The sequence below is a fragment of the Polypterus senegalus genome, chromosome 2, assembly GCF_016835505.1.
Source record: "Polypterus senegalus isolate Bchr_013 chromosome 2, ASM1683550v1, whole genome shotgun sequence".
In the NCBI taxonomy this organism is placed as follows: domain Eukaryota; kingdom Metazoa; phylum Chordata; class Cladistia; order Polypteriformes; family Polypteridae; genus Polypterus; species Polypterus senegalus.
Genome location: NC_053155.1, coordinates 66,205,729 through 66,226,698, shown reverse-complemented (window position 1 = coordinate 66,226,698; position 20,970 = coordinate 66,205,729). Strand labels below are relative to the sequence as shown.

Sequence of the window (20,970 nt, the reverse complement as noted above, 5' to 3'; positions counted from 1 at the left end):
AATAAAGAAGGGGAATGACTTATAATATCCTAAAATCTGCATTAAATGCTTTGAAAATATATAAGATATGGACAGCTCCACTCATGCATCACTATTGATGTAACTTTTTAAAGTGCACACCTTCTGAGTAAACTACTTTAATAGAGACCTTGTTGCTTCCATAATATACATGGAAGAGACATGTATTTTTGTATTGGTGTCTTTATTAAAATCAAGAATTAAGTTTATTTTGCTACAAAATAGATTTCCTTTCTACTGTATCTCTACACTCAAAGCTAAATATATATTATTTTTATTTTTTTCATTAAAGTACAAATAGTTTGAAACAAGCTGGTTTATTTTTAAACAAACGCCAGGCCTTCACACGCTCCATACACATGGTACAAATGTCCATATTCAGAGTCACCAAACGGCAATTTAGAACTGTAATTAATCATTCATACAAATCTTACAGATGTAGGAGGGATATCAAATTTCCTAGACAAAAATTCTTGCAAACATATCAAAAAAGTTTATACTGCACATGTACAAAGACCTGACATGGAATTCAGCCCCAAAATGCTGGCTTTAGCAACTGCTATGCCATTTTGGTGTATATTTATTGCTTCTGAATTTGAGTATTTACAAATGAATTATGTAGTGACCATATGCAAATTGACTTTTTCTGAATATTATTTTTTTCCAAAGTTAAGACATAAAAAAGCAAAACCTGGATTTCAGTTGTTTCATGAAAAGAAGAAGCGAGTACTGTAGTCTAGTGGCTGATTTGCAAATGTTATGTTTTTCTTATGCACTTTTATTGTAAATGATATTGTATTATATCATTTTAAAAATATTATCAAATAAAGAAAATCTCTGCATAGGATGCTTGAAGGCCTAGGCATGTTATCCATACCTTTAGAGCTCTAATTCTGTAATTATGTTTCTTGATTGTACAGCTTTATGGTTTCAAAAACAATGGGGGAAAGAAGTACACTTAATTTTTAATGTCACGATGACCAAAAAATTGGATATAGAATTAGTAGTGCCGATAAGCAGATAACATGATACATAATTGTTAAAATACTGGAATGGTAATGAAACTACATTGAAAGTTTTTTGCTGTTTTTTTTTTTTTTTGCAGTCATTTTCCATAAATATAACCATTTTGTTTTTCACTTCTGCTCACACAATCTTTATCTATTAATATTGATTGTAGCATGACTAACTTTATGCAGGTGATACATACTTTAACTTTTGGGGAGTTTTTTTGTTTACCTTGGTTTTTAAAATTTTCATCAAGGTGATTGTCATTCTGTTTTCCAGACATTGTGGTCATTATAAGCTGTTATTTAGAAATGAGCAACTTGTAGGTATGACAGGGAAAGGAGCAATATATCAATAAAATGTATTATTATTAATTAGTTGCAGCTTTTCAGGATTCAGTGTCAGTGACCTGGTTTCTACACTGACTCATTATTAATTGTCATTATTACAAAACAAGGGCGAAAATTTCACAAAAAAAAGTTGATACAATAGGAAAACAAAGTGTTGAGCTCATGGAAAAAGACAAATATTTATCAATTTCTTATAAATGTAAATTTCAGCCTACTTGTTTTTTGTACATATAGAATAAGAGGAAAAATGTCAAGCTAATTAAACAATGAGATCAGTTAAAGCATTAGAGAGGAAAATAACATGCATATCCAGGTTTATGGTGTAATTTGTGTTGTGGTAGTAAGTCCATGATTTAGAGCAAAACAGCTATTGAGATATTGCCAGTTGCAACTGAAGTCTACTAAAATTGATTTGTTTCATTTAAGAGTTTACTACCTTGCACAAAACAAAACTGATGCAAGAAGCATAGTTTTAAAAATGCAACAGTACTTTAAAGTTGCTCAAAGCAACCAGCTGCATGCATTAAGTCACACTATTTGCAATACATGTTGTACTGCTGATGCTGTTTTTCAGCAGCATTCTTATTGTCACCTTCTTCTGACAGCTCAAAATCCTCCTCTGACTTTGCAGAATCTGTGTTGTCAACAATAAACAAAACATGAAGAGTGTTGTTTTTTTTTTTTTTTTTAAAGGAAAGAGACTGCTGGTATTTGATTCAGTTTATATTTGTGTCTTTGCTGACATCTAGTGGATAAAGTTAAAAAACACACTCTAGATTTTTTTTTTCCTGCACATTTAGGTTTCTAGTTCTGGATGTGACTTTTGTCAACACCCGCTTTAAAATAAGGATAGGTTTTCATTTATGGAGGAATAAAATGGACAAAATTAAATAAATAAATAATTCATAAATAAATAAAAGTACTGTGAAATGTGAGCATAAATAAATAAATGTGTCACGAAATATGTTTTTTGTTGCTTATTTATTTATTTATTTATTTGTTTTGTTTTGTCCGTAACATTCCTGCAAACTGTCATGAAATATGATTTGAAATAAAACTGTCACTTTCACTCATCAAAGTTGAGAGGGTGGGCTTTAACACGTCCTCTAGTTACTGATTGGTGAATCGAAGCACAAAAATTGATTATAAAAATGCGTACTACTGCCGATGAAATGGATTCTGCTGAAGATATTATGTATTTCAGAGGGAGAATTGAAGATTTATCACAAGAAATTACAATGTTGGCGGCCCTTTTAGACTCCGATATAGATAAAACTATTTTTGAAATTATCGAAGAACAGGTGGAACGGACTCTACTACACTCCAGTCCATCCTTTGACATTCCAGCAGAGTCAATAGAATACTCTACAGCTCTGATCAGTGGCAAAGTTGCTTGAAAAAGTAGCTGCGAATATGCACTTGAATTTATACTCGTAAAACAAAGGTCAAATACTCAGTTCAAAATATTAGATGGAGTTGCTTTGGGCATTCCATTTTAAAGTACCTAAAATAATACAGCCGTTGCAGCTTACCGTATATCAAACTGGCTCATTCGCCTTGTGATCGTCTTCTCCGATACAACAATATAGATCTACAATCTGTCGTACTTTTAAACCACATAACAGAAGGTGTTCTATTGAATCAGCTGGAATGTCAAAGGATGGACGTCCAGAGCAGGGAACTGTGTCACCTGAACTGGAGTGTAGTAGAGTCCGTTCCACCTGTTCTTCGATAGTTTTAAAAATAGTTTAATCTACATTGGAGTTTAAAAGGGCCGCCAACATTGTAATTTCTTCCGATAAATCTTCAATTCTCTCTCAGAAATACGTAATATCTTCGGCAAAATCAATTTCATCGGCAGTAGTAAGCATTTTTGTAATTCTTGTGCTTCGATTCACCAATCAGTAACTAAAGGGCGTGTTAGAGCCCACCCTCTCAACTTTGACGAGTTGTATTTCATGACGGTTTGCAGGAATGTTACGGACAAATTGAAATAAATAAATAAGCAACAAAAAACATATTTAGTGACACATTTATTTATTTATGCTCTCATTTCATGACATATTTATTTATTTAGGCTCTCATTTCATGACACATTTATTTATTTATGCTCACATTTCACAGTACTTTTATTTATTTACAAATTATTTATTTATTTAATTTTGTCCGAAATATTCCTCCATATTCATTCTGCTCACTGTCTTAAGTTTAGTAGTGCATTTAACATGTATTGTTTTTGTTTTGGATTGTGCCATTGGTATTGTCTTTTTGTAAGTGTTCTGAGGAGGCATACAAGTTAGAATTTCATTTTACTATATACATTTGACAATAGACTTGGACTTCATCTTGAACTCATAGTTTAAACACTAATTAATGAAATCCATACTAAATTGCAATCTGTGATGAACATAGTATACTAAATGTCTTGCAGTTTCAGGTAATATATATTACTTCCAACCAGACCACAAAAACAATATAGGTTTTTGGATTTATAGTGTCATTATTGTCATGTGTACAGTCTACAGTGATATTCATACTTGCGTATGCTAATATAAAATCACATACATTTTTTAAAAAGTACTGCATGGCAGACAGTTTTAAGTACCACATTATGGTATATCATCAATTTTACTGTAATCAGATTCTTAATTAATTTGCATGCCTAAACCTTACTAATATGCAATTCTGTGCAAAAGTCTTACATGCTTGAGGAAAAATGCTGTAAAGTGTTAGTGCTTTCAAAAGTAACGCCATGAATAGTTTTTATTAATCAATACATTTCCTAGAAAGTGCAGTAAGCAGAAAAACGTACATTAAATCAGTATTTGTTTTGCACTGCAAACATTGGTTACCTTGCTTCTTTCTGTTTGTGTACTCAGACTGACACAGTGATGTTGGAATGTGGACCCTGTGGGGACCATACTATCTATTGCTAGATCCCCTGTTCCTCTTTTCACTGCAGATCATTTTTATGATTTTGGCTGCGTATTTGGGTCATTGTCATGCTACAGAATGAAGCTGAGACCAATCAGATGCCTCCTTGAAGGTACTGCATGATGGCCTATACAGTGGGTACGGAAAGTATCCAGACCCCCTTCAATTTTTCACTCTTTGCTATATTGCAGCCATTTGCTAAAATCATTTAAATTAATTTTTTTTCCTCATTAATGTACACACAGCACCCCATATTGTCAGACACATAAAAGAATTTTTGAAATTATTGCAGATTTATTAAAAAGAAAAACTGAAATATCACATGGTCCTAAGTATTCAGACCCTTTGCTGTGACACTCATATATTTAACTCAGGTGCTTTCCATTTCTTCTGATCATCCTTGAGATCACCTTCATTTGAGTCCAGCTGTGTTTGATTATACTGATTGGACTTGGTTAGGAAAGCCACACACCTGTCTATATAAGACCTTGCAGCTCACAATGCATGTCAGAGCAAATGAGAATCATGAGGTCAAAGGAACTGCCTGAAGAGCTCAGAGACAGAATTGTGGTAAGGCACAGATCTGGCCAAGGTTACAAAAAAATTTCTGCAGCACTTAAGGTTCCCAAGAGCCCAGTGGCCTCCATAATCCTTAAATGGAAGACGTTTGGGACGACCAGAACCCTTACTAGAGCTGGCCGTCTGGCCAAGCTGAGCTACCGGGGGAGAAGAGCCTTGGTGGGAGAGGTAAAGAAGAACCCAAAGATCACTTTGGCTGAGCTCCAGAGATGCAGTCAGGAGATGGGAGAAAGTTGTAGAAAGTCAACCATCACTGCAGCCCTCCACCAGTCAGGACTTTATGGCAGAGTGGCTTGTCGGAAGCCTCTCCTCAGTGCAAGACACATGACAACCTGCATGGAGTTTGCTAAAAGACACCTGAAATAAGATTCTCTGGTCTGATGAGACCAAGATAGAACTTTTTGGCTTTAATTCTAAGTGGTATGTGTGGAGACAACCAGGTATTGCTCATCACTTGTCCAATACAGTCCCCACAGTGAAGCATGGCGGTGGCAGCATCATGCTGTGGGGGTGTTTTTCAGCTGCAGGGACAGGACGACTGGTTGCAATCGAGGGAAAGATGAATGCAACAAAGTACAGGGATATCCTGGACAAAAACCTTCTCCAGAGTGCTAAGGACCTCAGACTGGGCCAAAGGTTTACCTTCCAAGCAAGATGATGACCTTAAGCACACAGCTAAAATAACGGAGTGGCTTCACAACAACTCTGTGACTGTTCTTTTATGGCCCAGCAAGAGCCCTGACTTAAACCCAATTGAGCATCTCTGGAGGGACCTAAAAATGGCTGTCCACCAACGTTTACCATCCAACCTGACAGAACTGGAGAGGATCTGCAAGGAGGAATGGCAGAGGATCCCCAAATCCAGGTGTGAAAAACGTGTTGCATCTTTCCCAAGAAGACTCATGGCTGTATTAGCTCAAAAGGGTGCTTCTACTAATAACTGAGCAAAGGGTCTGAATACTTAGGACCATGTGATATTTCAGTTTTTCTTTTTTAATAAATCTGCAACAATTTCAAAAATTCTTTTTTTTTGTCTGTCAATATGAGGTGCTGTGTGTACATTAATGAGAAAAAAAGATTAATTTAAATGATTTTAGCAAATGGCTGCAATATAACAGAGTGAAAAATTGAAGGGGGTCTGAATACTTTCCGTACCCACTGTACTTCTGAGCAGTGTATGGGCCATCAATCATAATCAAATTACCAACCCTGTTTGCAGTAATGCAGCCCCCAACCTGCAGAGAACCCTCAGTGCTTCACTGTTGCCTTGAGGCATTCGTTCAAGTGCTATTCTCCAGTACCTCAGCAGACAAACTGCCTTCTGTTAAAGTCAAAAATCTCAAATTTTGACATATCATTCCAGAGCACCTGCTGCCATTTTGTTCATCCTAGTACTTGTATTTTCATACAGAAGTGAGTAGTTTAGCTTTATTTACACCTCGGAGAAATGACATTTTTATCACAACTCCTCCACAAAGACGACTACTGATAAAACTGTAAAAATTGTAAAAAGATTTTCCTGGTTCCCAGTGGTGTCTGCCAGTTATGTGCTGATAGCAGTTTTGGCCATCTTCTGGTTTCAAAAGAAAGTAAACTTGGTGTATTTCTCATTTGCTGCGCTTACTTGCCTTGACCAAACACTCCGTTTGTGCTCCTTAACCTAGTCTGTTTATTTATGTTTCTGCAGAAGAGCTTTGATAGCACATCTGGAAACACCTCTCTGCTGTGATATTTATACTTGGGGAAAGACCTTGATGATACAAGGTCTATATTCTCTTTTGCCATGGTATAGGATTTGCAGTTTAAACTGCTAAACCTAATGTAATGACAACTTTTTAGTATGGTTGTCTCTAGTCCACTTTTATTCCCTCTACACAGCTGTTTCTGTTTCAGTCAATCACTTTGGTTCAGTCTATACATTATGTCATTGATCATTAGTACCTACTTGTTATATGTGCTTAATTAAGCACTGGGCTATATGCCTACAAGGATCTAATTTTTTTTTTTTTTTCCAGGCTGGGAAGTGATCTACTTACTATGTTGGTTTATTTCTTTAATGACATTCAAATATCTAATTGTATTGTTTTACTTTTTACAAAAGGGAATGTTTGGAACTCTAAAATACAGTCTTTTCTATTGACACACAAGTCTAGAAGACATAAAAATAGCTGTCTAAGACAAATGCTTCTGTGAACTATCTAAAGCGCTCAAGACTTTTGCTCAGTACTGTTCTTGGTTTACTATTTTGCTTACGTTTAATGCAAACAACTTGTTTATAAGCTGCTGTTCTGCAATTACAATTACATTACAATTATGCAATGACATTTCCATAGAATTTACAAGTTCACAATACAACACAAAATCCAATACAAAACATATTAATGTTATGTTTAATACAGTATTGTTTTTCTTTTGTGTTACCAAACTAATTTCTGCTTTCAACTCTTATTGAATCAAACATTATATAATAACATTGACAGATATAATATCATTGAATGTGTTTGCCATTCTTTTATCAAGGATAATAAAATGCCTCTACTAAGATTTTATTTTCAACTTTAAACTGATTTTTTTTTTTGGAAGCATAATGTTAAGCAAACCACTTTTTTTTTCTTTACTGTTCATGGAAAATTGGTTTTTGCTTGATGTTTGCTTTTCAACAACTGTTCAAGGATTAAATGCACTATCAAGAAGGAATTAAAGCAAACATCTGCAAAATAATTGACAGGGAAATGAATTCTCACTCTGGGGTTCATGATTTACAACGTGACAAGCATTCATTTGTAAGGTTGACTAAATGCAATACATGAAAGGCATAGTTGATGGGCACTCTAAGCTCATAGGCCTGATGCCAATTTAGACAAGCCTGTCAAGTCCGCTCTGCATGGCGGAGTTGAAGAAAAAATAATGAAAAAAGGGGTTGTTAGTCCAAAAAATATTTTTAAGTAAACACACTTTATTTTTTACTGTAAAAACCAGAGCAAGAACTTGAAATTATATCTGGTATATTGTATATTTACTGACAGATCAAATGCAAAAGGTAACTGTAACACAACACTTTGTTTGCCACCTGGTTTAACATTGTTCTTTGCAACATACCAGTTTTTGTCCTTGTTAGACCACTGTACATGGTCCATAGTTAGTTGTCTTAATAGCTAGTGGTAACAGTATAAGGGTTGAGTTATACCGACCACTTTTATCTCATTTGGTAAGAATTAATACAGCTAAAATGTTGATAACACTAACCCTTTAAGTACTGCAGTAGAACTTAATCTGTATCTACTATATAATAAAATGTTGCTCTATTCGTGTGTGTGTATCTGGTCCCTCCAAGCAGTCTAAATTAGTCGGTTTGACTTTGGTCTGATTGAAAATTTTGGCCTTGGTGGCCCACTGGCTGGGATAATGACATGATATGTTAGGAGTGCAAAGTTAATTTCCTAATTGTGATTTTTTTATGCAAAAAATGAGTTAAAATTGAGCATTTGAGTGACAATAAAGCGAATAGTGTACAGAGCAACACTGGGTCACTAAATATTAATGAGACTCAACCCAACTTTTCCTATTGAAGATGGGAAGTTTTTGCTAAAATATGAAAGATGTTTTCACAGTGGGTAATGGGTGCCCAATCAACCATTGGTAGTAGTCAAAAACTGAACAGTTGGTGAGCAAGTCACCTTGAAATGACAGAGTCTAAGGAGGGGGCTTTACAAGAACATGATACAGACTGCATATGCCAGGCAAAAGAGAGGTTAAGACACAAAAGGACAATAAAGAAAAGGATGAGAGAAGTGATGAGAGTGCATGTAGGGCAAGAAATATCAAAAAAATCTTTTTTTTTTTTTTTTTAAACATATGTTTATTTAATTGCCTGCCTTCGGCAGGTAACATAGCTATTTAATAATAAATTGATGCCATAGTATAGCACAACACTTAGTGATGCCCCCTCACATTCTTCAAAGTATTTAGTTTGAATGCTTGCTTAAGCTTGACCTGTGTGGTGTTTACATATTTCCCTTCTTGTCTGCATGGATTTTTCTTCTGGTACAGTGATATTTCTTTTACATCCCAAATGTGTTTTAGGTTGATCAGAACCTCTTAATTGGTGTAATGTAAGTGCAGTGTTTTCAGGTGCCTGCAGTGGACTTGGAATCCTGTTAGTTGGTTCTAGTTTTGTACCTTTTACTAACCTAACAGGCATTGATTCCCCAAACTCTGAACTGGTAGAGTACGTCCAGTATGAAATTAAAAACATTGTTACTGTTGAAATACCAGGTGTTATGTTTTCTAAAGGTCTTGGATCCTGAAAAGATTAACCCAAGGACATGTGATTAAGCAACTCATGCTCTACAGTATGTTATATGGCTAATTGCTGTGATTAGAATAAGACTTTAACCCATGAAAGTACAATGCCCTTAATGGCTTTTTATTGGAGAACGTGCACAAACATGTATGACACAGCACCTCAATTGGAATAGTCAGCATCCCGATACAAAACCCACTCAAATTCAGTTATAAGCTGTTGAACCACAAAGAAACACCTCCATCACAATTTAAACTTTGAACTAATTCTCTGGAAAAAACTTTTATCTGTGGGATGCTTTACTGTCCTAATTTGAACAATGTCAACTTTATGTATTTATCCCTTTTTTATCAGGGCTGATAAACATACATCAGTTCTTTTTTTCTTTTTTTTTTAATCTGAAAAAGTTTTTTCTGTGTTCCCAATATCTAAAGAGGATAACATGAATAATGAATACAGTCTCACTGACTTCTTTAGGAGCTCATTGCTTTATATTTGCCCTCTGTCATGTGTTAATCCCTACTTTAGGTCCTTCTGCAATACTTCTATTAGTTTGACATCTGGACTTTAAAAAATATGAAGTGGCTTCTTCTGTAGTATATTTGATGCATTATGTTTAAAATTTGTGTCAAGATGGAGAATCCTTGTTTGTTTCAGCGTCAGTAATTCAGTATTGATGTAATATTCTGTTCTGGAATATTTTAGTATGACTGAAGTCATAACTACCTCAGTGATTGCAGACCACCAAGATTCTTGGGTGAAGAAGGAGCCATAGCCAACTCACTAGTTTGTTTGAAAGGGAAGCAAGGTTATTTTCATAATTACTAACGTGGTAGTCTCTCAGTTCCTTAAATGTCACAGTAGTTCTTTAAATAGTAGAAGATCTATGTATTTGCATCAATTTTCAAACCCATTTAGTCCATATCAGGATTCTGGGGAGTTAGGACCATTTTTGACAGTATCAGGTTTAAATCAAGAATCAACAGTAAAATGTCCAGTAGTAAATCACTGGACATGCTCACGGACAGATCCACATTCCAGGCAAATTTAAAGTCACCAATTAACCTAACATAAATATTTTCAAAATGTAAAAACATACTAAAATACATGGCAAGAATTGCACATAGACACAGTGAAAATGTGCCGTCTCAGACTGGGATTGGGATTCAAATCCAGACTCTTGTATATGGCTTCAGTATAATTAAACTGAAACATTAAAGTAATGGTAGAGAAAAGCAATATAAAAAAGTGCGCTAAGGCATTCTATGGAGTTGCATCACACGTTAATTCAAATAAGGAAATAAGGAGGCTGCCCAGCTGCATGCCCCAAATGATGTTGTTTGTAAACAGTAAATTGAAAACTAAGTTTCTGGATTTTTAGGTTAAAACACTGTTGCAAAGTATATCCTTAATTGGGTTAAAAAAGATTTGAAGAGCTGTCAATAAATTAAGCAGTATCACTCTAATGCAACATTTTCCTTCAGCTTCAATGGTCAGCACTGAGCGCAGTTTTTCTGATAAATGTGAGGACCTTACAGACGTGAACCTAACCAAAACTCCTACTGCACTTTCTTAATTCAACATTTCCTGCTGTCTAAATTTGTATACTTCCTCCCAGTAAGTACTAATTTTTGATTACTCAGTTTTTTTGGTTTTTTTTTTGCACTTTAGTTTTGTTTGTTTATTGCTGTAAACCCCGGCATATACAATGGAACCTCGGTTCACGAACATCTTGGTACATGTACAACTTGGTTTATGACCAAAAAGTTCACCAAACTTTTGCCTCGGTTCACGACCTCACACTCGGTATACAAACAAGCCAGTTTCCCTTTCGGTTTGTGACTGCCGATGATTTCTGCACGTGTTACATTGTTCTCGGTCAGACATGCGTGCGTGCTTTCGCTGTGAACTCTTTGTGCTCTGTTCCATTTTCCTTCCAGTTCGTACGTGCTGATTACTGTATTTAAGCACGTGTTGAGCCGCTCCCTGTTCATTGTTCTCAGTCAGACGTGTGTGCTTTACCTATGATCTCTTTGTGCTCTACAGTATTTCATGTGCTTTTGCAGTTAACCATGGCTTCTAAGCAAGTGAAGACTGGTGAGAAGAAAATTGAAATTGAAGTAAAGAAAGAAATTATTCAAAAGTTTGAGCGTGGCGTTCATGTTACTGATCTTGCCGCCGAGTACAAGAAGTCAAAATCTACGATTTCGACTATTCTAAAGCAGAAATAATCTATTAAAGCAGCTGATGTTGCAAAAGGAGTTACAGCGTTTACCAGGCAGAGGCCTCGAGTGCTGGAAGAGGTGGAAAAACTGTTGCTAGTGTGGCTGAATGAGAAGCAACTTGCAGGGGATAGCGTAAGTGAGGCGATGTTATGCGAGAAAGCCAGAAAGATTCATGGCAATTTGCTGCAAAACTATCCTTCTACGAGCGCCGAAAGTGAGGAATTTAAAGCCAGTAGAGGATGGTTTGAAAAGATTCGCAAGAGAAGTGGCATTCATAGTGTGGTAAGGCATGGAGAGGTTGCTAGTTCCGATGCTGAAGCTGCGAAAGAATTCGTGAAAAACTGATCACACTGATCCACCAGCTAAACAGCTAAAAACACCAGAAACCCAAGAAATCACAACAAAGAAAAAACCTGAAGGAAAACATCCCTCCATCGCCGAGCCGGACTCTCCCTCAAAACTGTAACCTCCTCTCCACCCAGTTCCTCCCCACTTCATGCCAGAACTCGACTCATGCAAGGTTCTTGGTGGTTTATGGTTTTTGTATTACAGATTTTTCAAAAGTTAATTTTTCCGTTCGGAGCATTAATTGTTGCAATGTTACTTTTCTCTTTTTTCAAAATGTTTTTTTCCCTGTGCTTAAAGCTCATTAAAGAAAAAAGTGTTTACAAGGAGTGGTTCGTAGCGTGATTTGCTGCAATGATACTTTTCTTGGTGGTTTATTAAATTACAGATTTTTCAAATGTTCCTTTTTTTCCCTGTGCTTAAAACTCATTTTAAAAAAAGTGTTTACTGTACAGCAATCGGGTTGTAAGGCTATTAGCATGAACTCCTGCAATGTTACTTTCTTGGTTTCTTGTGGTTGGTTTTTAAATAAAGTTCGGATTTGTTCAAATATTCCTTTTTTTTCCCCCCCGTGCTTAAAACTCATTAAAAATAAGTGTTTACAGCGATCGGGTCATAAGGCTATAGCGCAAACTCTTGCAATGTTAGTTTTCTCTGTTGGTCAAGGTTTTCTTGGTGTTATGCAATGTTTTTACATTTAGTTTACTATTAGATTGTGATAATCTCGTTTAATTAACTATATTTGTGCTTAAAAATCTTTAAAAAAAATATATTTACATACAGTTCATACAGTCTGGAACGGATTAATTGTATTTACATACAATCCTATGGGGGAAATTGCTTCGGTTCACAACCAACTCGGTTTACGACCAGAGTTTTGGAAAGAATTATGGTCGTGAACAGAGGTTTCACTGTATGTGGTTGGAGGAATGTTTATACATGATTCCATAAATTTGTGGTTTACCTAACCTTTTTTCTATATGAATATTAAGTGTTCACTTATAAATTATTGTCTTAAACAGTAAAAACTATGAAGAGGTACTTCTTTTTTTTTATTATTAATTACTTGCCAGACACCTTCAAAAGTAATGCTGTAGTCTTTTCACTCTGTGCTGAATGGGGGAGGACAACAGCCTTAAGTATAGAAGTTGAGTTACCTTTGGTTCTTACTCATGGGCAAGGGTTGTGGTGTTCATGAACCTGACCAAGCTCATATTGCAGTAATGGGAATTTTACTAAACATTGCACTCGACTCTGGTCTAAGTAAGAAGTAAATCGTTTGAAGAAGCATTAAATGTTTTCTGTCTACATCATATCTTTCCCTATGGTTAAGAGCTCTGAAGGATTTTTTTATATAGTTGGTTACTTTTTAGTTTTTTTTTCCATATGGAGTACAGGAAAGTGACATTCTCATGATCACACTTTCAGTAGCAGGAGTTGAACTCATGATCTCAGGGTTTGAAGTTTTAGGTCCAGATCCTTAACTACTACACCACACTGTCTGACACATCAGCTCTCAATGGGGAAAAAAACCATGGTGGATATTTATGCTGATATGGACTGGTTAATGTGTTAGGAACAAAAGGATGCCACATTGTTTGATGGAAATGAAAATTATCAACCTACAGAGGGCAGAATTCAAAGACACCCCGAAAATCAAAATGAAAAATGATGTGGGAGGCTAGTCCATTTTGCCGAAATTTCTTTGCAGCAACTCAGAATCATTCTCAATAGTTTGTATCGTCCCCACGTGCTATTATGCATGCCTGACAATGGGGCATGCTCCTAATGAGAAGATGAATGGTGTCCTGGAGGATCTCCTACCAGATCTGGACCAGGGCATCACTGAGCTCCTGGACAGTCTGAGGTGCAACCTGGTGGTGTTGGATGGACCAAAACATAATGTCCCCAAAGTGTTCTATTGGATTTAGGTCCGGCAAGCACGGGGGCCAGTCAATGATATCAGTTCCTTCATCCTCCAGGAACTGCCTGCATACTCTAGCCACATGAGGCCGGGTTAATGTTGTGCACCAGGAGGAACCCAGGACCCACTGCACCAACATAGGGCCTGACAAACGGGTCCACCTAATGACAGTCAAGGTTCCTGTGTCTAGCCTGTAGAGGTCTGTGTGTATAGATTGAATTTGTCCACACTCATAAAGGCCCTCTATATCCATAAGCATAATGATGTTTCACCATATTGTGTGAGCTGGATTTTGTCTGAGAGCAAACCAATTAACTTTACACTTAATCATTTACAGTTACTGATTTTTTTTTTTTTTTAAATTATCTTACAGATTTGTTGTGATATTGCTTTTGTAGAAGTGTCTTAGTCACAATTAAGTATTGGGTTTTATGTTTTATTTTTTTAGGATACTTATGAAAAAATGCTCCAAATTCAGAAATATGAAGATCACATTCGCGCTAAAGGTCTCTTTTCTAAAGATACAAAGCAAATGTAAGTTGCTTTTGATCTGCTTGATGTTTTAGTAAGTTTATATTGCAATTATAGTGTTCCTTAACTGTTTTTACCTATAATAAATGTAAAGTCAAAATTAATTACATTTTCTAAGACAACAGTACATTCAGTTAAATGTGCATAAAAGTTAAATGAAATTGGGATTATTTAAACATTAATTGTTGGATTTTCTTTCATTATACGTAGCATCAGGTTTAACTATCGTTTGACTTAACTATGCTGGAAATCTGCAAGTCCTTTCCAAAAAAGAAACACTCTGTAGATAATTTTTTAAAATGCCATATAATTTAGTAGAAAGCTGTACCAAAATATTTTCAAAATAGACAATTAATAGATGAAGAGAGTCATAACAAAAAATGATTTAAGCAATTTTGCAGTACTGTTGGAAACTTCCCCCCTCTGTCAGGATGTTTTTATATTTTAGCATAATAATAATAATTCTTTACATTTATATAGTGATATTCTCACTACTCAAAGCACTCTTCATGCAGGGAGGTCCCAGGAAGTGAACCCACAATCTCCTTACTGTAAAACAGCAGCACTATGGTTCTTACTATCCTTGACTGTTGGTATATATGAGAGATTTAGTAGTTCTGTATTACTACCAAAACTTGTGATTAATTACATTGTGTCGCTAACATCTGATTTTGATATATTTGTGCTATAATTGTGTTGATACCAATTCTATATAAACAAAATGTTTTACATAGGTTTTAGGCTAAAGACGTTCAAATAGATTCATTGTTTTCTGTTATCAAGCTAATAAAAAAGAGAAACTAGCTAAATGATTAGTGGTTACCTAGTGAAAAAAGAAAGGTAACTTTTATAGCTAGTAATTAATACACGTCACCATACTTGTGTAGTTAATCCCAATGAGTTTTATTGTACACTAGCAGTACTGGCAATGCCCAAAGTGAAATAAAGTGCAGATGAGATCACTGAATACATTCCCTAGGGGCAAACATTTTGGTCTGAATGCAAACTTATACTGACTTAAACCCATTGAGGGAGCTCTTTTGCATACCAGTGCCAAGTTCCAAAAATGCCTCTGGAGGCACTTCCTTAACAAGGTGCAATCACTCAGTAAAGTTTCCTAAGAGGGAAAAATTAAGAAAAAAAACATAGCTTTCTTATTCTGTACAAATGGGAAATCTGTGCAAAATTTGGCAAAGAGAGGTTCAACTGTGTTTGCATACTGAACAAACATACCTTCAGTTTAATGTATTAAATTGTAGGCCCTAAATAGTTGCCTTTCTTTATTCCAAGTTAGTAGGAAATGATTTCCTAATGCTCATCTCAATTATGGAGACACAATTTTGAAATGTAAACTTTCATTATAGACAATAATACCATTCATTCTCCTGTAGAGAAAGTGGAAATCACTGCATTGTTGGGTTTAATAGCATTGTACAAAGACGATTTATTTTCATCACTCATTCATGTGATTTTTTTTTTTGTTTGTTTTTGCAATTAATAATTAAATATCCTCAGCCTGTGTAGTGTTGAAGTGGCTCTATGAAAACAATGTACCAATATAACCTTTGCCTAGTATGTTACTATTGTTCTACCACTGACACTAGAAATGATCACTGGTCCCTGTTTTATTTCCCTACTACCTTACATTATTCCCCCACCCTCTACCCATCCATCACTAAGGGTACCTCCGACAACCAAAGACATTTCATTACTTGAAGGTTCCTGCTCTGTATGTGGTTCTCCAATTAATTTTAACCCATGGCATGCAGGAGACCAGGCTGCACCTGCCATATTGATGCGTTGTGCAGGATTTTTAAGCATTCTCTTTTTGTTTTTGTATATGTAAATCTTATTTATTCCTAATTGATAGTATATTATGTCAATAAATTACTCACAGTAGCAAAGTACTTATCCCTGAGTGCAGGCTCAGATAATGTACGCGAACTTGCAGCAGTAATACACAGTTAATAATAAAACCATATAACATGTATATTAATAAACTCATAGTAAAACAGAATGAATCTCATTAATAAAATAAATTCTGTCCTATTAATGCTATAAATATAAATGGACTAATTAATGATGAATAGGAAAACAAAAAAACTAGCTGAACAGCATTCCGGGTGAATGTAAACCACTGAGGGGTTCACAGTTGGTGACAGCATGTAAAGTCACAGTTCTTGTTACCTAAGTCAACCTCCCTCTTTCCCCATTCTTGGCCTTTGACAGTACAGTAAGTGCACACTGAAAACACAAATAAAAAATATTTTTAATCCAAAGGCCACTAGCATCTCTTTTGTTGCTTTTCATTGGCTGAACTGGAGTAATAACTTTGAAATGAAGCCGTGGTAGTGAGTTGAAATTATCAATAGATCGATTTAACTTCATACCAAGTAATAATCTTATTTTATGGTCCAAAAAAGAATAGTATTTATTCCTTCACAGTAAACCTTACGTACATCGCATCAAATCAAATTGAATACAAGATTAAATAAAACATATCAATAACTTATATTATTTGAAGTAAATTACAGTGGAGCACTTTATAAAATGGTAAAATCTTTTGAGATGTCTTATACAGATTCAGTGTTCATTTACATCCATCCATCCATTTTCCAACCCGCTGAATCCGAACACAGGGTCACGGGGGTCTGCTGGAGCCAATCCCAGCCAATACAGGGCACAAGGCAGGAACCAATCCCGGGCAGGGTGCCAACCCACCGCAGGACACACACACCAAGCACACACTAGGGCCAATTTACAATCAACAATCCACCTAAGCGTGTCTTTGGACTGTGGGAGGAAACCGGAGCACCCAGAGGAAACCCACACAGACGCAGGGAGAACATGCAAACTCCACACAGGGAGGACCCGGGAAACGAACCCGGGTCTCCTATCTGCGAGGCAGCAGTACTACCACTGCGCCACCGTGCCGCCCTGTTCATTTACAGTTATCTGTAAACTGAAAAAAAAAATGTAGAAATAAAACTAACATCATGTGTTGACAATGACAAGGAAAAAAATCAAAAGGCAAATTGAAAAATTTTTGGTTAAGAGAAAAACAAATTATTCTGCAGATGACCTTCATGTGGAGAGGAGTAAGAGAATTAGTGTTCCTAAAAATATCTACATCATCTTACTTTGAAGTTGAAAGTTAATTCATAGACATTCATATTAAAAATGAAAAACTAAGAACATGTGTAAAGTAGTCATCAATAGGCACCCCCATTAAAGTATCTAAAAATTCCAGTTCTGTTATAAAATTGCTTTTATAGTTCTGAATTCTGATGGTTTTGTGGAACTAGATGAAAATAAATTCCGTCCAACTGATTAAAATTTAACCAGTCCCCTCCAAATAATGTAATCCAAATCAGAAGAACAGAAAAAGCTGCAGTTAAAAAAAAATAGTTGGTCAAAGCCTTAATCCTATGCAAACTGCACCAACTGACATTTTTGATGACTGAAATTATAACACACTGATAAAAACAATACAAAGTAGTTTCTCCTTTTATTCTTATAGGGAGAGCTATGATTCGAATGCACATTTAAAATGTAGCTTCATTTTCAGTATAAAAAATGTATTCTTTGTTTATTAATCTATCCATTGCCACAGTTAATATGTCGCCTGTTGGGAACTTTTAAAGTGCCAAGGTTAATAATTTTGTAATGATTCATTTTTAAAGGTACCTATCGTTTACACAGTACAGACACTTCTCACATAAAACCATCATGTCACTCATACACTTAAATAAATAATTAAATAAAACAAAAATTGTCAGTTGCATTATATTATAGACTTTCTGGCCTGAAAAGAAATGCATTTGCATCCAGCCTTCCTTATTTTAATCCTCTTTTCCAGTTCAGTGTTTTAGGAAGCAAGTCCTTATCCAGGTAGCATCAGGTGCAGGTTGGATGCCAGTGTAAAACAAGGTGCACACACCCACACTCACTTGCATAAATATATTTTGATTCACTAGTTAACCTAATATGTGGTTTTGTAGGATGTGGGTAGAAACCTGGGGTATCCACAGAACATGTAGATATAGTGTTAACTGTGCAGACTCCACTTGGGCAGTGCCAGGTCTGGGAATGTCAGCACTCTGGGACTGTTGGGTTACAGTGCTAACCATAGTGTGACCAATAAACATGCAGTGAGAACTAAAATGTTAATTTTAAAGTAAGCCACCTTTTGCACTGCACTCTGAAGTTTATCATGTATTATGAAATTCTGGTTTGAATATTAATGAAGAATGCAAATTCATGTTGTTGTCTTTTAATGTACTTTTAGTAATACTCAGTTCAAGTGATTTTCAGGCACTTTATCATTATTCTGCTCTATTCAATGAAACAATCTATAACTAGCTAAGAAAAATCTTTGAAGAAATTTGCACCTTTGTTTTCACATTTCAATAAATGTTATCACCATACTGATAAGTGGAAACGCTCTTTAAAAGAATACATTGAATTCAATATTAGAGCGGTAATCAATCCAATTAAAAATTTGTAAACCTTATTTGTTATACATGTCAGTTCAAAAGTAGCAGTAGTAAAAAGAAAAGTGCATTATTTAAACTTTATAAATTGAAAATAAATTAAATAATTATTTAATATAGCTTAAAATGGTCCAGTCCCACCCTCCAGAAATGACCATCCATCTGCCGCAGCCAGGTATTATGTGGATGTCTCCTTGGCCATGTCCAGCCACTCAGGTCCCCAACAATGAGGATCTTATGAGCTGGATCACCCTCGAGGAAATGCGCCACATGGCCATAGTGCTGTAACTGGTGCTCCCTCACAATGCATATAATGTGCATCATTTGGGACTCTGTGAGCAACCGTTCAATCAACACAAAGTCAAACCCAGCTGCACCCAAGGATTCTCTGAAGAGACACAGTATCAAAGAAGTCCATTCTTCGTCTTAGGTCACTGGATAGCGTCCATGTCTCACAACCATTTAGCAAGACAGGAAGCACCAAGACTTGAACCTTTGTCCTTTTGAATAGATAATGGGAGCGCCACACACCCCTTTCTAGCGACCTCATGACCTCCCATGCTCTCCCAATCCGTCTACTGACTTAATAGGAAGAGTCACCAGAGACACTCATTTCCAGCAATCTCATGACCCCCCATGCTCTCCCAATCTGTCTATTGACTTCATAGGAAGAGTCACCAGAGACATGAATGTCACTGCCGAGGTAAGTAAACCTTCGACAAGGTTGACACTCTGTCCACAACCAACACTGCTGCTCTCCGTGGCTAAGAGGTCATTAAAGGCCTGGATCTTGGTTTTTAATCCAGGACATTCGCAAGCCCAGACACTCAGACTCCCCATTCAATCTCTCAAGAGCCCCAATCAGAGCCTCCATTGACTCTGAGAAGATCACAGCATTGTCAGCAAAGTCAAGATCAGTGAATCTTTCTTTACCAACAGATGCCTCACAGCCACTCGACCCCACAACCTTGCCTAACACCCAGTCCATGCAAGCATTGAACAGAGTAGGAGCAAGAACATACCCATGACAAGCCCCAGAATCATCTGGGAAGAATGCAGAGGTTTTGCCTCCACTCTACACAGTACCATTGTACAAGCCGGCCATGATATCCAGTGACACTGAGGTGATCCCACAAAGTCTCAGGATGTCCTAGAGGGAAGCTCGATCAACTAAGTCGAAAGCTATTTATGAAAATTGACAAAGACTGCAAAGAAACTGCTGATATTTGTGTTTGCGCTCCATAAGAACCCTCAATGCTGGGATGCGGTCAGTGGTAGACATCTTAGGCATAAATTCAGACTTCTCTGGTTGCTTGTAGGTTAGCAAGTGATAACGGATCCTATTGAGAATGACCCCAGCAAGGACCTTACCTGGCACCAAGAGCAGTGTTATTCCCCTGTAGTTTTCGCAGTTCAGGTGATCATCCTTCTCTTTCCAGAAAGGGATGACAAGACCCGTTTTCCAGTCAGTTGGGATGACACTTGTCTGCTAAATGGAAGCAAATTGCTTGCAATCCACAAGGACAGCTTTACCACCAGCCTGGAGAAGTTCACCCCGGATACCACAGATCCCCGCAGCCTTCCCTACCTTCAGCTGGTTCACCACCTGTGCAATTGCAGTGAGATTGGGTGGTTCACAGCTAACAGCTAATAATTAGCTTATTGTTCAGTGACCATAAAGTACTAAAATAAATAAAATTTCCTTAAAATACATACTTTGACTAATTAAATATGTACAGAAATATGTATCCATAATACTTGTGGCATAAAAGAAAATAAAATGTTTCTTATAACTACGAGCTGTCATATTGTTTATTTTTTTCTGTAATTTACCTATCTGAAAAAAGGCTTAATTAAAACAAAAAAAAGTAGTTTTCAGAATTTTTCCCTAACACACACATATATATATATATATATATATATATATATATATATATAATATAGTGACAGATGGCCGGGGCCCATGCCTGGCCAGGACGCCCCTTCACCACATCTGCCAGGGGGACAAGGGTGGGAAGCGCAGTATCTCCCCTGGGATGCTAGACGGCAGCCTCCCTGGGTTGCAGCGGTCCCTCGGACTCCCCCAGGGCTTCATGGTTGGAGTTCTGTGCAGCTCTGTGGGGTTCCGCAGGCGCCACCGGAGGATATGAAAAAAAATAAATACTTGTTTTATTTTACCCATGCCTCCCATGTGAATCTGTGTCGGGTCAGATGCTATATAGCGCCTTTCTTACTATATATAATATACACTATATATATA

The 20,970-nt window shown here is 36.4% G+C and overlaps 1 protein-coding gene across 1 annotated transcript in view; it reads left to right on the top strand.

Annotated features, from left to right (window-relative positions):
• Nucleotides 1-20,970, top strand: part of mrps9 (mitochondrial ribosomal protein S9) — a 107,540-nt gene that overhangs the window by 68,777 nt on the left and 17,793 nt on the right. The window contains exon 6 of the mRNA XM_039743882.1: nucleotides 14,135-14,220. Within this exon, the coding sequence (XP_039599816.1) occupies nucleotides 14,135-14,220 (86 nt within the window). The remainder of the gene's footprint in view (nucleotides 1-14,134; nucleotides 14,221-20,970) is intronic.